The sequence below is a fragment of the Trachypithecus francoisi genome, unplaced genomic scaffold (assembly GCF_009764315.1).
Source record: "Trachypithecus francoisi isolate TF-2019V2 unplaced genomic scaffold, Tfra_2.0 Lachesis_group3, whole genome shotgun sequence".
In the NCBI taxonomy this organism is placed as follows: domain Eukaryota; kingdom Metazoa; phylum Chordata; class Mammalia; order Primates; family Cercopithecidae; genus Trachypithecus; species Trachypithecus francoisi.
This window is the reverse complement of record NW_022681468.1, coordinates 42,405,272-42,421,780: the sequence shown is the minus strand read 5'-3', so window position 1 is coordinate 42,421,780 and position 16,509 is coordinate 42,405,272. Positions and strand designations below refer to the sequence as shown.

Sequence of the window (16,509 nt, the reverse complement as noted above, 5' to 3'; positions counted from 1 at the left end):
TACAATATGTTTTCAGATGGTAGCTAGTATTACTAATCATGAGATAATATTTTCTCACTACTTATTTTTTTCATGAGAATATTGTTTTTCAGAAAATAAAGTGACACTGAATGACACCCTTTTCCCACTATTTGCCAAGTTATTGAGACAACGCATCAAGAGCAGAAAGGCTACAATTATAAAAACTGACACCGGTTATGATAGGAAACAGGTTGTGAGAGAAGAAAGCCACCTGATGTCACTCAGCAAACTGGCACCCATGGAGACACGCACAGTGTTTCTGAGTCCCGTTAGAAAAACCAACAACAGTTTTCTGTCTCTAGCTTCTCTTCCTATCAGAAGTAGCCACACCTGTGTGTACTCAGCTGTCACAACCAATGAATGTGTGTGTGTGTGTGTGTGTAAGAGAAAGAGAGGTGACAGATATTTTCCACTGGTGATCTGTTTTCATTGTCCCTCCTTGGCACCTTGCATTGCAAAGGTATCAGTTGGTTATTTGATATTAATCCCTCTGGGCCTGAGTTTTCTCATGTGATTTGAAGGACAAAATAGCTGCCCATTTTCTTTCACAGGAATATTATAAACATCAAGTCCTGAGAAATGTACAGATGTTGGACAGGAGTTTTCAGTAATCTTGCAGTATTTAAGAATACAGTCTTCCCTCGGTATATGAGGGAGACTGGTTCCAGGATCCCCTCACATACCCAAATCCTCACATACTGAAGCCCTGCTGTCCACCCGGTGGAACCCATATACAGGAAAAGTCGGCTCTTGGTATACACAAGTTTCAAATAATACAAATACTGTATTTTTCATCTGCATTTGGTCAAAAAAAAATTGGTGTGTAAGTGGACCCTTGTTGTTCAAATCTGTGTTATTCAAGGACCAACCATACCACAAGAGTCAACTACCTAACAGGTTGCCTTGTTGAAGGGAAATTTGTCATTGCAGAAGGCAGAGCGTAGACCAAAGGAGACATTCCTGCTTAATACTGAAAGGGACTCTGAGCTCCCTAACAATAAGTGAGAAACTTCCACATTTAGTTAATATTTAGCATCCCTCTTCCACATTCATCTGCCTTCACTTTCAACTATTTGTGTTTGACATAATATTCACATTTAACTATAGATCTATTGAGCATAGGTACCTGTATTTAAGTCTGTATGTTCTCTATAGCTATTTAATTCTGTCTCACAGGTTCTGGACGCTCCATCTATTTGATAACAAAAGTATGAACTGAAAATGATGTTCAAGTATAGATCAAATAAATATGATACAGCCAGTACAAACACTACTCCTGCTAGTCTCATCCTTTCTTGGAACCCTAAGTAGGAATTACATTGACTTAATTACATTCATTTCTACATTGCTACAGTATAGACATTAATTTACCTCTTTGCTTGATTTCTTCCCTCCCTGTTAACTACAGAGAAGGTTTCATTTAAGCGGGTTATGGAAAGGAATGACTGTTATTTCAAAATACTTCACCACAGACAGGCGATCATTTTAGATAAAATCACTTAAGTGCAGTTATCCAAACATATATTTCATTCTTGGCAATAAACAAGCCCTATCCAATGCCCAATGACCTAGAAACCAGAAGTAGGAGATTTCTTCATGCAAATTAAATTTGTGTCACACTCATCAGTTAAAAAGTGGCAATGAAGGTTAAATGTGCAGCAGCAGTGTAAAATAAAGGATTCCTATCCATATTTGTAGGATGTGTCAATGTGGCTAATTAATTTTTGAGATAGCGTTCTTTGAAAGAGTAAACTTTGTGAATTGATTATGAAATGAGAAGTGCCTAAAGAGAGCTGAGAATGTAAAATAGGCACCCAGCTTGATTAACTTTACCAGCTTTTAAAAAACCCATATAATAAGGTAAAAGACACTGGAATTGATTTTATGGCAGTGTTATAAACTCCAAGAACCAACTACATCATAGGAAAGTTCACAGCTTGTTTCTCTTCAAGTCTGTTTTTCATTTTGTATATTAAATGGTAAAGATTCAAGTCTTTACTCATAGAAACAAGGTGTTTTTTCCCTTAAAAAGTTAACAAAATATAAATAAAGGGAAGGAAAATTATGCCACTTTACATTGATGGGAATTTAGTGCTGCAAAACAAAGTATCTTTTCTACTCCTCAGCTAATAGAGCTGAATTAATTAATACTCTGGACACTAATAAGAAAAAGCAGACCCAGACAACATACCCGTTTCCTCAGATTGCAAGTAAGAGTGAGATTCCTTGAGAAGGAGTTTGCAAAAGCTGTATAAAAGTCCAGGACTTTGAGCAAGGCTTCCCGCTTGATGATGTGTAGGTCACAGTAGGTCAGTGCTCGGACGTTTGCACATGCATGGGCAAGGGTGGTTTCCTTCCAGAAGATGTCTCCAAATACATCACCCTTCCCTAGAAAACAGTATAAGATACATATTCAAGTATCTACCACTGTTCTTATTGTAATCACTCTTGTTATTCAGTTTTATACAGTATTGACCTTCTAGCATAATTTAGAACTGAGGGTATAACCACATCTATAAACACATAACAATATACAATGCTTTCATATAATACAGAAAGTAATATCACCCTGAATTCAGTTATTGATGAAAATCTGGAGTGACATGAATAAATGGATCCAACAGAGAAGCCAAACACCTCATTTTAACAAATAATTTCATTATTTTCTGCCACCTTAACTTTTCCTATTTTGACTAGAAGGAGCAAAGGTGACTACTTAGTTTCATCCTTGCCTTCTGGTAAAGATAATAAAATGCAACATAGAAGGATCTGCTGTAAATAAATCTAGGGCTGATCCAACATATATTAAACACACATTATTCAGTAACTATGAATTATGCCCTAAGCCAATTAAAACTTGCCACGACTTAGTTCCCCAAGAATGCCCTTCCCTCTCTACCTAGCCAACCTTTACAGGTTCTCAGAGTCCAGCTCAAGAGCTCCCCATCCACAATGACAAAGCTGAAGGACCCAGCTTGAGTAAAACATGGAGACTCAAATGTGTTATCCCATGAACAGTTCTATAAAAAGTGCTATACTATCATCAAATGTAGACGGCTTTTAAACATTCTAGAAATCTCACAGAAATCACCTATTCACTTCAGAGCACTACCCACTGGTGGCCTGAACTCAACCATTTATCATTTGAAATCAAATACTTAGTTGCCCAAATAAAAAGAATGAGAAAGAGTCTAAGGTTAAAGATCCCAAAGGCCTTTCTGCCGAGGCAGTTCCATAAAAGTCCCTGGTTTCTGAAGTGTAGTCAACTGCATTCTTTGTTCAACTTCTGCGTGAAAGGAAAAGTTTTAAAGTGAAAAAGACAGGGGGAGTATATCCAGGAGGGAAACATCTTCCTAGAGACACTCTGTTAATGATTTCTTCTTTTTGCACTCAAATCACAGAGGTGAGCAACTATCTGCCGTCATCAAGCAGATTAAAATCAGAACTAACAGGAAAAAAAAAAAGAAGAAGAAGAAAGAACTTGCATCACCCTTCAGGCCAGCCAGACAACCAGAGAGAAAAGAAAATGTGCAACCACAGAAATGAGAGAGAGACAAAGACAATGACAAGACAGAAACAGAGAGGTTGAGTGAGTGAGATTACAGATTCTTTGCTCACCTAGGTAGTTAGGAAGTTCTGAGAGAAACATGGGGCTTGATTTCAAGCTTAAGAGGGACTTCAGGGCAGAATGAGAAAATATGCACGTGACTGAAGAGGTGATTAAAACCACCACATGATCATGTGACCAGCATAAAACAACTATAATGAATATTTAATTAATCTTAAGCAATTCATTTGTTTCTGGACCCTCCAAAAGTTCCTTTTAGTTCATGACACTGATGAATGAATTAACCATCTAATACCCATTTATTTGCCCAAGGAAGGGAGATTAGAAACCTGGCATCCAAACAAAGTCTCTAGGGTTATACAGCATCGTAATAACCAAAGGGAGACTGCAGTTATAGAAATTCTACCTCCTTTTATACAGATGAATTTCAGAACTCTGTACGTGGTATTCTCTTCAAACTAGTAATCCCAATTATAGGCATTTATTCAAATTGCATAACAAGAAGTACCAAATTTATTTATGAAAATGCTCACTGAAGTGAAATTTATAATCACAAAAAATTAGAAATAAATGTCAATAAATAATGAAATAGTATGCAGACACAAGGTATCATAAATTTTACAAGTGACATGGAGGTTATATAAGGTTATATAAAATAGTAAAAGCAGGATATCAAACCATACACACAGTATAATCTCATTTTATGTACCCCATCTCCCCACCCCCAAACATACATACATATATGCACACAAAGCGCAGAAGTAAATGCATCAAAATGGTAGGTCCTCTCTGCATTATGGAACAATGTATGGTTTTCATTTTGTCTTATAATTTATGTGTAATACTTTGTAAACAGGAAAGATCAACAACTGTTACATTACCACAGTTCCTGATGGTACCAAAAAAAAAAGGCAAGCTTTTAAAGGGCTGCTTTGATCTACTTCTTATTTCTTTTCCTTTTTATTCTTACTCTTTCCATACTGGATTTTTCCTTCAAGAGATAGAAAAAAGGTCACACTTCTCTATGACTCATTTCTGTATCATTTTCTTAAATTGTCAATTATAACCTCTTAACCATTTATGAGTGCTTATTACTTTACAGCTATTTGGTTTTCATATATGGTACACTTAATAATAATCAACGCTTTTGACTCAGTATTTTCATGTCTGAGAATCAAAACATTAGAACCACTGCATGTAATATTCATTATAGTGTTATTAATGATAACCCTAGATTTTTATTTAAACCCTATATGTCCAATAGCTATGGCAATTGTAAAAATATGTGTAAAATATCAATGTCCAAAGAATTAAAACAGCTTTTGAGATAACATGCAAAAAATTCTTAACTTACAATGTTAAGAAATAAATATATAAAGAATAATATGAATATGTTTACAGCTATAACAAAATATATAAAAATGAAACTGAGGTGTCAAGACTAAAAGAATTGTCAATTAAGAAATCTACTTTATCTTCTTTTCTTAAGACAATTCTCTTGATGGAACCAAAGTATAATGTATTTTATAAGTATATGCTATTATATATAGTTTATTAGTCTGTTCTCACACTGCTAATAAAGAATGAAGACATACCCAAGACTGGGTAATTTATAAAGAAAAGAGGTTTAACTGACTCACAGTTCTACATGACTGGAGAGACCTCACAATCATGTCCACAGGCAAATGAGGAGCAAAGCCATGTCTTACATGGTGGCAGGCAAGAAAGCTTGTACAGGAGAACTCCCATTTATAAAGCCATCAGATCTCAAGAGATTTATTCACTACCAGGAGAACAGTATGGGGGAAACTGCCCCCATTATTCAATTATTTCCACCTGGCTCTGCCCTTGACATGTAGGGATTATTACAATTCAAGGTGAGATTTAGGTGAAGAGACAGCCAAACCATATCATATAATATACTATGTTATATAAATTTATCAATTGATACAAATTGAGCTAAAAGTCTAAAGGGATACAAGACTAAAATAAAATGCATTTAAATAATAATAGCAACTGGATTTAAGTGGTATGTTTATGCGTCTTTTTCTTCCTACTCTGTTTTCCAAATTTTTCTATATTAAAAAACAGCAAACCATTTTCACCAATGTCTTTCATTATACTTCTTAATAAAACTGAATTCATAAAATATATACATAGATTTATAGATCATAAATAAATATTCATTGATTATTAAGTGCATTTTCAACAGGTTAAAGGTACTCAAAATAGAAAGGTAATTTCTTCTTACCAGTATGGGTCATTTTTAATTAAAGAATCATTCAAATATCTGTTATATATTTTATTTAACTTAACTGATGAAATTAAAAATTCTTACACTATTTCTGCCTAAAATTTTTAAATTTAAATTATTACATTAAATTATTATGTTTTTGGTATTATGGGAAAATAAAAAGTCTATGATATAGTGAGGATAGCAATAAACTAGAATATGAACGCATGATAAACTTTATTTCCTGCTCCTCTCCCAAAAAAGTTTAGAAAAGCATAGCAAAATTAACAAAAGTAGATAATTCTGCCCCCAACATCAGAATTCACTTTACGTAATAAGCAATACTAATTGTTTCATTACAGAGAATTTTCATTAGGATATGCAATATGTAAACTGGATATTAAGCTAATCAACCATTTCAAAGTGTGTTTACTTTGTTGGCTTTCTACGTCACCTATTAAGCAATCAATTCACAACAAACTTTTACCGCATTTCTGGAAATATGGTCATCTTTCAAAAAAATTAATTAATTTACCAGCCAAACTAAAGTTGGTTAATGTCCTTCTTGAAGCATATTATGCACATTTACTGTAAGTCATCTCAGAAATCATACGCTGTGAAAATGTGGAGTTAGGCATGGAATATCTAACGTGCATGCATCTAATATGCATGGAATAATTAATGAAGAAACACTTTTCTTTATTGTACAAAAGATTTTGCACACTTTCAGGGCTGGGAATTCCTGTTCATCTTCTTGACTACAGAACATTTGATGCTGGTTTTTAGGTCAGCTCCTGCTGGGTACAAGTAGTCTCTGCTATAAACATTTTAGAGCAAGAGATAACTAACCTCCCCTCAAATCCTAAAATTAGTAGAAAGCTTGTGCTAAACATGAAAGTTGTTGTTTGGTCTATTTATATTTTCTCAGTTCTTTTCATCAAGTCTTATGAAGTATTTCACTGTTAAACTACAGGAAAAAGAATTGTAAAACAGAAATAAGTGTTAAAGACTCATACAGTAGGAAACTGGAACATTTAAGGCAAAACAGAGACAGAGTTACAACATAATTAAAGAAGTAATACAGACTACGATATGCTTAGGGATTATGGTCCCCTAAGGGGCTGATTTTATAGCCAGATTTATTTTTTCAAATGTGAGACACATTATTTGGTGAGTTAATAACATAAATAAAATAAATGCATAAAAATTACCACAGTTAGGCAGGGCACGGTAGCTCATGCGTGTAATCCCAGCACTTTGAGAGGCCGAGGTGGGCAGATCATGAGGTCAGGAGTTCGAGACCAGCCTGGCCAACATGGTGAAACCCCATTTCTACTAAAAATACAAAAATTAGCCGGGCACAGTGGCAGGCGCCTGTAATCCCAGCTACTCGGAAGGCTGAGGCAGGAGAACGGCTTGAACCCAGGAGGAGGAGGTTGCAGTGAGCCGAGATCACGCCACTGCACTCCAGCCTGGGTGACAGAGCAAGACTCAGTCTCGGAAAAATAAATACATAAATAAAAATTACCATAGGTATTCATCAGTGAGAACTGCTAACTAATATATCCAACAGGTCCCAAACAAAATATCATCTGAATTTTACTTAGATAGTTTTCTGTGAGTTTAGGGGTGTGATAGTGGCTCTATTTGAAGATTTTTCTATACAGTGATCTTAACCCATGTATTCACTTCTTTTTTTAGTAAGTTTTATTGTATATACTTGAGATTTAACATGTAACATTATGGAATACATAAAGACAGTAAAATCACTACAGTGAATCACTATAGTAAAGCAAATTAACATGTCTATCATCTAACATATTTTTGATTGTGAGATGAAAGCAGCTAAAATCTACCTATTTAACAAAAATTTGTATTACAAACAGGCATAACCCTCATTTTATTGTGCTTTACCTTATTGCACTTGGCAGATATTATGTTTTATATAAATTAAAGGTTTGTGGCAACTCAGTGTCAAACAAGTCTATCAGCATCATATTTCCAACAGCACGTGATCATTTTGTGTCTCATTTTGGTAATTCTCACAGTATTTCTAATTTTTTCATTATTATTATATCTGTTATGGAAATCTGTGATCAGTAATCTTTTATGTTATTGTTGTAATTGTTTGGGGCCACTACAAACCACACCCATATAAGATGGCAAACCTAATCAATACATATTGTGTGTGCTTTAAATACTCCACTGATCCATCATCCCCCAACTCCCTCTTCCTCTCCTCAGGCCTCCCTGTTTTCTGAGACACAATAATATCAAAATTAGGCCAATCAGCAACCTTAAAATGGCTTCTAAGTGTTCAAGCAAAAGAAAGAATCACAAATCTCTCACTTCAAGTCCAAAGATAGAAATAATTAAGCTTAGTGAGGAAGGCATGTCAAAAGCTAAAAGAGGCTAAAAGCTAGGCCTCTTGCACCAAACAGCTAGCCAAGTTGTGAATGCACAGTAAAAGTTCTTGAAGGAAGTTACAAGTGCTACTCCAGGGAACACATGAATGATAAGGAAATGACACAGACTTACTGCTGATAAGGAGAAAGTTTTATTGGCCTGGATAGAAGATCAAACCAGCCACAACATTCCCTTAAGCCAAAGCCAAATCCAAGCAAAGCCCTAACTATCTCCAATTCTGTAAAGGCTAAGAGAGGAGAGGAAGCTGCAGAAGAAAAGTGTGAAGCTGGCAGAGATTGGTTTATAAAGTTTAAGAAAAGGAGCCATGTCCACAACATCAAAATGTAAGCTGAAACAGCAAGTACTGATGTAGGAGCTGCAGCATGTTATCCAGAAGATCTGCTAAAATAACTGATGAAGGTGACTAGACTAGACAACAGATTTTTAATGCAGATGAAACAGTCTGCTATTAAAAAAGATGCCATCTGGGACTTTCATAGAGAGAAGTCAAAAACTGGCTTCAAAACTTTAAAGGATAGGCTAACTTGTTAGGGTGTAATGCAGCTGCTGACTTTAGTTGAAGCCACTACTCCTTGATTACTCCCAAAGCCCTAGAATCTTAAGAATTATGCTAAATCTACTCTGCCTTTGCTCTATAAATGGAAGAACAAAGCCTGGATGACAGTGCGTCTGTTTATAGCATGTTTTACTGAATATTTTAAGCCTACTGTTGAGACCAACTGCTCAGAAAAAAAGATTCGTTTGAAAATATGACTGTTCATTGACAATGCATCTGGTCACTCAAGAGCTCTAATGAAGATGTACAAGATGAATGTTGTTTTCATGCCCGCTAACACAACATCCATTCTGCAGCCCATGGATCAAGGAGTAATGTTGACTTCCAAGTCTTATTACTCAAGAAATATATTTTGTAAGGCTATAGCTGTCATAGATACTGATTCATCTAAAGGATCTAGACAAAGTAAACGGGAAATTTTCCGGAGAACATTCAGAATTCTAGATGCCATTCAGAACACTTGTGATTCATGTGAGATGTGAGAAAGCCAAAATATTAATATTAACAGGAGTTTGGCAGAAGTTGATTCCAACCCTCATGTGTGATTTTGAGAGCGTCAGACTTCAGTGGAGGAAGTAACTGCAGATGTAGAAATAGCAAGACAACTAGAATTAGAAGTGGAGTCTGAAAATGTGGATGACTTGCTGCAATCTCACTATAAAACCAACCAGTGAGAAGTTGCTTCTTATGGATGAGCAAAGAAAGTGGTTTCTTGAGACAGAATCTACTCTTAGTGAAGATGCTATGAACATTGTTGAAATGACAACAAAGGATTTATAACAGTTCATAAACTCAGTTGATCAGACAGTGGCAAGGGTTTGAGAGGACTGACTCCAATTTTGAAAGAAGTTCTACTGTGGCTAAAATGCTATCAGTCAGCATCACATGCTATAGAGAAATATTTTATGAAAGGAAGAGTCAGTTGATGCAGCAAATTTCATCGTCATCTTAGTTTAAGAAATTGCCACCTCTATTCCACCCTTCAGCAACCACCAACCTGATGAGTCTGCATCTATCAACACCAAGGCAGGAGTGTCCACCATCAAAAAGATTACAAATCGCTGAAGACTCAGATGATCATTAGCATATTTTAACAATAAAGTATTTTTAAATTAAGGCATATGCATTGTTTTTCTAGACATAATGTTATTGCACACATAATAGACTAAGCATAATGTGAACATAACTTTTATATGCGCTGGGAAACCAAAAAATTAGTGACTCTATTACAACATTGGCTCTATTATGGTGGTCAGGTACCAAACCAACACAATCCCTGAGATATGCCAATACAATATTATTAGCTATAGTCTTCATATATACATTAGATCTCTAAAAATGTTCATCCTACATGTGTGCTACCTTCTATCCTTTGACCTACATGTACTCATTTCCTCCCACCCTACTCTACCCCCCCACCACTGTTTTATTCTCTATCTTTGTATATTTGACTTTTTAAAAAGATTCTACATATAAGTGAGATCAAGTAATATATTATTTATGTGTCTGGCTTATTTCACTTAGTATAATGTCCTCCATGTTCATCCATGCTGTGGCAAATGGCAGGCTCTCTTTCTTTTTTAAGGTTGAATAATAATCCATTGCATATACTTACTACATTTTCTTTATCAATTCATCCATCAATGGATACTTCGGTGGCTTCCATATCTTGCCTATTGTGAATAATACTGCAACAAACATGGGAGTGAAGATATCTGTAGGAGGTGATAAATTCATCACCTGTGGGTATTTACCCAGTAGAGGGATACTGGGTCACACAGCAGTACTATTTTTAATTTTTTAATAAATCTCCATGTTGTTTTCCATAATGGCTGCACCAAACTACATTCCCACCAATAGTATACCAGGATTCTCTTTTCTCCACACCCTATCAACATTTATTATATCTTGTCTTTTTGATAATAGCCTTCCTAACAGGTGTGAGTTGATATCTCATAATGACTTTAATTTGCATTTCCCTGATGATTAGTGATTTGAGCACCTTTTCATATACCTGATGGTAATTTTTATGTTTTATCTGGAGAAATTTCTGCTCAGGTCTCTTGCTCACTTTTTAACAGGGTAATTTATTTTCTGCTATTGAGTTGTAAGAGTTCTTACATATATGTGGTTTGCAAATATATTTCCCAGTCTATAGGCTGCCTTTTCATTTTGTTGATTGTTTCCCTTGTTGTACAGAAACATTTTAGTGTGATGTAATTCCACTTATTTATTTTTGCTTTTGTAGCCCAAGCTTCTGGTGTTATATCCAAAAAGTCATTGCCAAGGCCAGTGTCAAGGTGTTTTTCCTGTATGTTCTCATCAACGTGTTTTATAGTTTCAGGTCTCACAGTTAGGTGTTTTATCCATTTTGAGTTGATTTTTTGTGTGGGTGGAAAATAGGGTACTAATTTTATCCTTTTGCATGTGGAAATCCAGTTTTCCCAGCACTATATATCGAAAAGACTACTAATTTCCCACTGTGGCCTCTTGGCACCCTTGCTGAAAATTAGTTGACTACATATGTTTGGATTTCTTTCTGGGCTCTCTGTTCTGTTCTACTGCTCCATGTTTCTTTTTTATGCCAGTACCACACTGTTATAATTACTAGACATTTGTAATATAATTTTAAATCAGGAAGTGTGATGCCTCCAACTTTGTTCTTTCTCCATATAGATTTTTGTCTATTTGGGTTTTTTTCTACAGCTTCACATGAATTTGAGGATTGTTTTCTCTATTTCTTTAAAAATGTCATTGGAATTTAGATAGCAATTGCTTTGACTATGTATATTGCTTTGGGTAGTATGTACATTTTAACAATATTAATTCTTATAACCCATGAATATAGGATATATTTCCATTTATTTGTGTCTTCTTCAATTCTTTCTTTCTTTTTTTTTTCTTTCACTGTTCCTTGTGGAGCAGGGCTAACTTATTGGTGGTATACCCAGAGCCATCTGATTTCTTTCATCTATGCTTTATAGTTTTCTGTGTACAGATATTTTACTTTTTTGGTTAAATTCATTCCTATGTATTTTTGTAACAATTGTGAGATTTTTTCTTGATTTCTTTTTCAGCTAGGTCATTATTTGCATATAGAAATGTTGCCAATTTTTGTAGTTGATTTTGCAACCTGCCACTTTACTAAATTTGTTTATTAGTTCTAACAAGGTTTTTGTAGAAACTTTGGCTTTTTCTACATATAGAATCGTGTCATCTACAAACAGATAATTTTACTTCTTTCTTTCTGTTTTAAATGCCTTTTATTTATTTTTCTTGTCTGACTGCCTTTGCTAGTACTTCCAGTGCTATATTGAATAGAAGTGGTAAGAGCAGGCATCCCTGCATTGTGCTGGATCTTACTGGTAAAGTCTTTAGTGTTCCCCATTGATCATGATGTCATCACCACTAGACCATCATATACGAAATGCTTAATGGAGTTCTTCAACTGGAAATGAAAGGATAATAACTATCAAAATGAAAATATATGAAAGTATAAAACTCACTGGTAGAAGTCAATACAAAGTCGGGCCAGGCGCGGTGGTTCAAGCTTGTAATCCCAGCACTTTGGGAGGCCGAGACGGGCGGATCACAAGGTCAGGAGATCGAGACCATCCTGGCTAACACGGTGAAACCCCGTCTCTACTAAAAAATACAAAAAAATAGCCGGGTGCCTGTAGTCCCAGCTACTCTGGAGGCTGAGGCAGGAGAATGGCGTGAACCCAGGAGGCGGAGCTTGCAGTGAGCTGAGATCCCGCCGCTGCACTCCAGCCTGGGTGACAGAGCGAGACTCCGTCTCAAAAAAAAAAAAAAGAAGTCAATACAAAGTCAAAAGCAGAATATTCCACTACTATAGTATTAGTATATAAATCTTCCAGATCTCTAGTATGAAGGTTAAAAGTCAAAATGGTCAAAAATAACCATAGCTACAGTAAGTAACTTACAGTAAGTAAGCCACAAGAAAAGAAGAAAAAAAAGGACCTACAAAACAACCAGGAAACAATGAACAAAAGGGCAAGAATAAGTCTTTACCTATCAATACCCTTAAACGTAAGTGGATTAAATTATCCAATCAAAAGACAGGGTGGCTGAATGGATATTAAAAAAACAAGATCCCACTATATTCTACCTGTAAGAACCATTTTAGCTTTAAGAACACACATGGGCTGAAAGTTAAAGAATGGAAGATATTCCATGCAAACAGTCACCAAAAGAGAGCAGGGGTGGCTATATTTACATCAGATAAAATAGATTTCAAGTCAAAAACTGTCACAAGAGACAAATAAGCTCATTATTTAATGATAAAGGCATCAATTTATCAAGTATATAACAATTGTTAATATATATGTACCCAACATTGGAGTATCAAAATATACAAAGCAAATATTAATGGACTTGTGGGAAAAAATGCATAGAGATGCAATAATAGCAGGGGATTTCAATAACCCACTTTCAACAATGAATAGAACAACCAGATAGGAAATTAATAAAGAAATATTGGACTTGAACTGTATTCACTTTTATTTATTAGTCAGTCCTTCACTATAAGTTATCATTGCATTTGGCTCATAAACTTCATTATAATTACATGCGTCCAAAAGTATATGTTTTTAATTATATTATTTCAAATGGATTCAACTATGTACAAACTGCAAGGGTCATAAAGTAATATTTTAAAAAGGAAGAAGAGAAAGAATAAAACAATGAGTATTGAAACTAAGAAATTATATAGGTTTATTAGAATAAAATCTTTTAAAACATTTAGAAAAGACGTCTGTCAGTCTTCAATGATTGATGTCCAAAGTCATTATGTTAAAAATCATCATAGATACAAGCTTGAAGACATTTTCAGAGAAGCAAATAATAATTCTTATCTATTAAAAAAATAACTGATTTAGCTTGTAGATTTTTTTACACACACAAAGAATGAGCCAAATAACTCTTATGAAGCAGAAGTAAAGAGAAGGTATCCTGACATCAGTAAGAAGCTACCTTTAAGGAGGTAGAAGAAATGTTAATAAACATGCTGATTATCCTGAGTTTGGCACTATTAGTGTTAAGAACAAATTGACTGCATACAAAAATCCAAATATGTGCTTAAATCAAGAAAAGGAATGGCATATTATAAAAAAGAAATCCATGCAAAAGACTATTTTGGAAATCAATTACATCTTGAAACTCTCCTGTCTTCTTTTTCTAAGAAAACATTTAGAGTTGAAGCCTACGATATTGTTCATATTATAACTAAGTCGTACAACTTTTGCAACTGTGAAGTGTGAGAAATAATAGCTGTCTTTTCTTCCTCATTCAATTAATGAATCTGACATCCTGACTCAACCCTAACTCTAACCTATGATGCAATAATCTGACTTCTGTGTATGTATCCAAAAGTATTGAAATCAAAATCTCAAAGAGATAGCTGTACTCTCATGCTTATTGTAGCTTTATTCAAAATAGGTAGACTTGGAAACAACCTCAGTATTTATCAGCAGATGAATGGATAAAGAAAACGTGGTATATGCATACAATGGAATATTATTCAGCCTTTGAAAAGAAGAAAATTCTGTCATTTGCAATAATATAGGAGAACCTGGAGAGCACTAGGCCAAACAAAATAAGCCAGTTGCAGAAGTACAAACACTTCATGATCCCACTCATATGAAGTGTCTATAATAGTCACATTCATAGAAGCAGAGAATATAATATTGGCTGTCATGGCTTGGAAGATGGGGGAAGAGATAGTTTTTGTTCAATGGTTATACAGTTTCAGTTATGCTAGATGAATTAAGTTTTAGATATCTGCTGTACACATAGAGCCTACACTTAACAACACAGTACTGTGAACTTCAAAATTTGTTAAGAGGGTAGATCTCATATTAAGTGTTCTTACCATGAAAAAAATGACAGAAGAAGGCTATGGGAGTTTTAGGATATGTCTATTACCTCAGTTACGGTAATGGTATTACATTGTGTGCATTCAATATGTGCAGATATTTGTGTATCAATTATACCTCAATAAAGCTGTGTTGATGTGATAGAAATGTATATGAGTAAGGGCAGTGATCACAGAAGCGTATAGGGAAACAAAAAGCAATCACAGGGATAAAGGAGTGAGATTAAAAGCACAGGTTTTCTTTCTTTCGTTCTTGTATTATTATTACTTGTCTTTCGTTTTTCCTTTACCTTATGCTGTATTATTTATTTATAAAATAAAATGCTACCACTTAAAACATTTTTTTTAAGTTTTTTGGACTTTTTGTTCAAAAGTTGAAACATTTGCTTTACGCCGTGAGGGAATAGGCAGATTCAGGAAATAGAAATCTGGCTCTCAAGAAGTCTTTAATTTTGTAAGAGAGACAGACCAAAAAAAGTACAAAATAGAAGAAAAGGAAGTAAGTGTATACAGATTGGGATGTGCAAAGCGCAGAAGAAAAATACTGTTTTTAATTTAAAGAAATTAGGAAACACCTCACAAAGAAAGCAAGCTTCATTTCCACTGTAACATTTACCATCTCAGTAGACCCTGAACTCTTCCATAACCCAGATGAGAGAGGAGAGTCGAATGTAACATCCCTATCTTGTGCTCTAAGAACTCATGGCATTCACACCCTGGGCTCAACTCTCCTTAGTCCTAAACACCTCCCTCATGGTAAACCAGTTACTTGGAGAAGGACAGTATTTGTAGATACTTAGTAGCTATTTAGCCAATTCATACTTAACTAAGTACCTTAGGTAATATTTAGTGAAGGGTTTTTGTAATGTGTACTGTTATGGTGCCTAATTCTTGGCAGTGGTGTTAGAGAAATCTTTTTTTAAAAATAAAAACAAATAAACTGGTAAAGGTAATATAGGTACTCTATTTTCCATTAAGATTAAACCAAATAGTTGTACCATAATTTCAAAAATATATTTCAAAAGTCCTGTTAACCAGAGCATCATTTTTTTTTTTTGTAATTTGATGGTTAAGAGCATGCACATAATATCAGACAGATCTGGATTACAATCCTGTACCCACCAATTACTTACTAGCTGTGACCCAGAGTGAACCACGTGATATTACAGAGTTTCAGTTTCTTCATCTGTAACATGACTACAATAATTACTTTCTTCACAGGGCTATTAAATGACTTGATATAATAATGTATACAAAATAATGAGCACTCCATTAATAATTATTGGTGTTTTAATCAGATTTTCAAAGAGGCCCAAGTGTATTTTTCAAAAATATACTTTAAAAGTTTGATAAGGAATATTAAAATCAATATGGATCTGTTGGCTTTACATTTTACTTAAGTGGGTGGGGGCTCATTTACTAATGAAAGATAAGGTTTTTCTTTCTTTAAGTCTCTTTTAATTCTTAAATGTTTATGTATTAATGAAATTAATTAATTCAGATTTATTGAACCATTCATTCTAGCTGATGACAAAAGCAACTCCACTTTAGGAATTAAAACTAAATTTCCTTCAATGAATGTAATTTAAAGTTTTCTTATTATGGTCAACTACCAGGTATAAGTTAGATTCTTTCTTGGTACTGAGGATCCTTGATGGAGAACAAGAAAGGAGCAACTTATCAGAGAGCCATGTGTAGTCTGAGACACTTAACACAGTTCCCCCCTCAATTCTCTTTGTTAAAATTGCCTAGTTAACAGCAGGAAAATGTTTCTTCTGCCTATAACAGATCTAAGCTAAAGCTACAGTCTT

The 16,509-nt window shown here is 34.6% G+C and overlaps 1 protein-coding gene across 2 annotated transcripts in view; it reads right to left on the bottom strand.

Moving 5' to 3' along the window:
* Positions 1-16,509, bottom strand: part of KCNH5 (potassium voltage-gated channel subfamily H member 5) — a 351,127-nt gene that overhangs the window by 68,222 nt on the left and 266,396 nt on the right. Inside the window, exon 10 of one of the 2 annotated variants that reach the window (XM_033187796.1) lies at positions 2,213-2,409. The exons of the other annotated variant lie outside the window; for it this stretch is intronic. Coding sequence (XP_033043687.1) covers positions 2,213-2,409 — 197 coding nt within the window. The remainder of the gene's footprint in view (positions 1-2,212; positions 2,410-16,509) is intronic. 2 annotated transcript variants of the gene reach the window in all.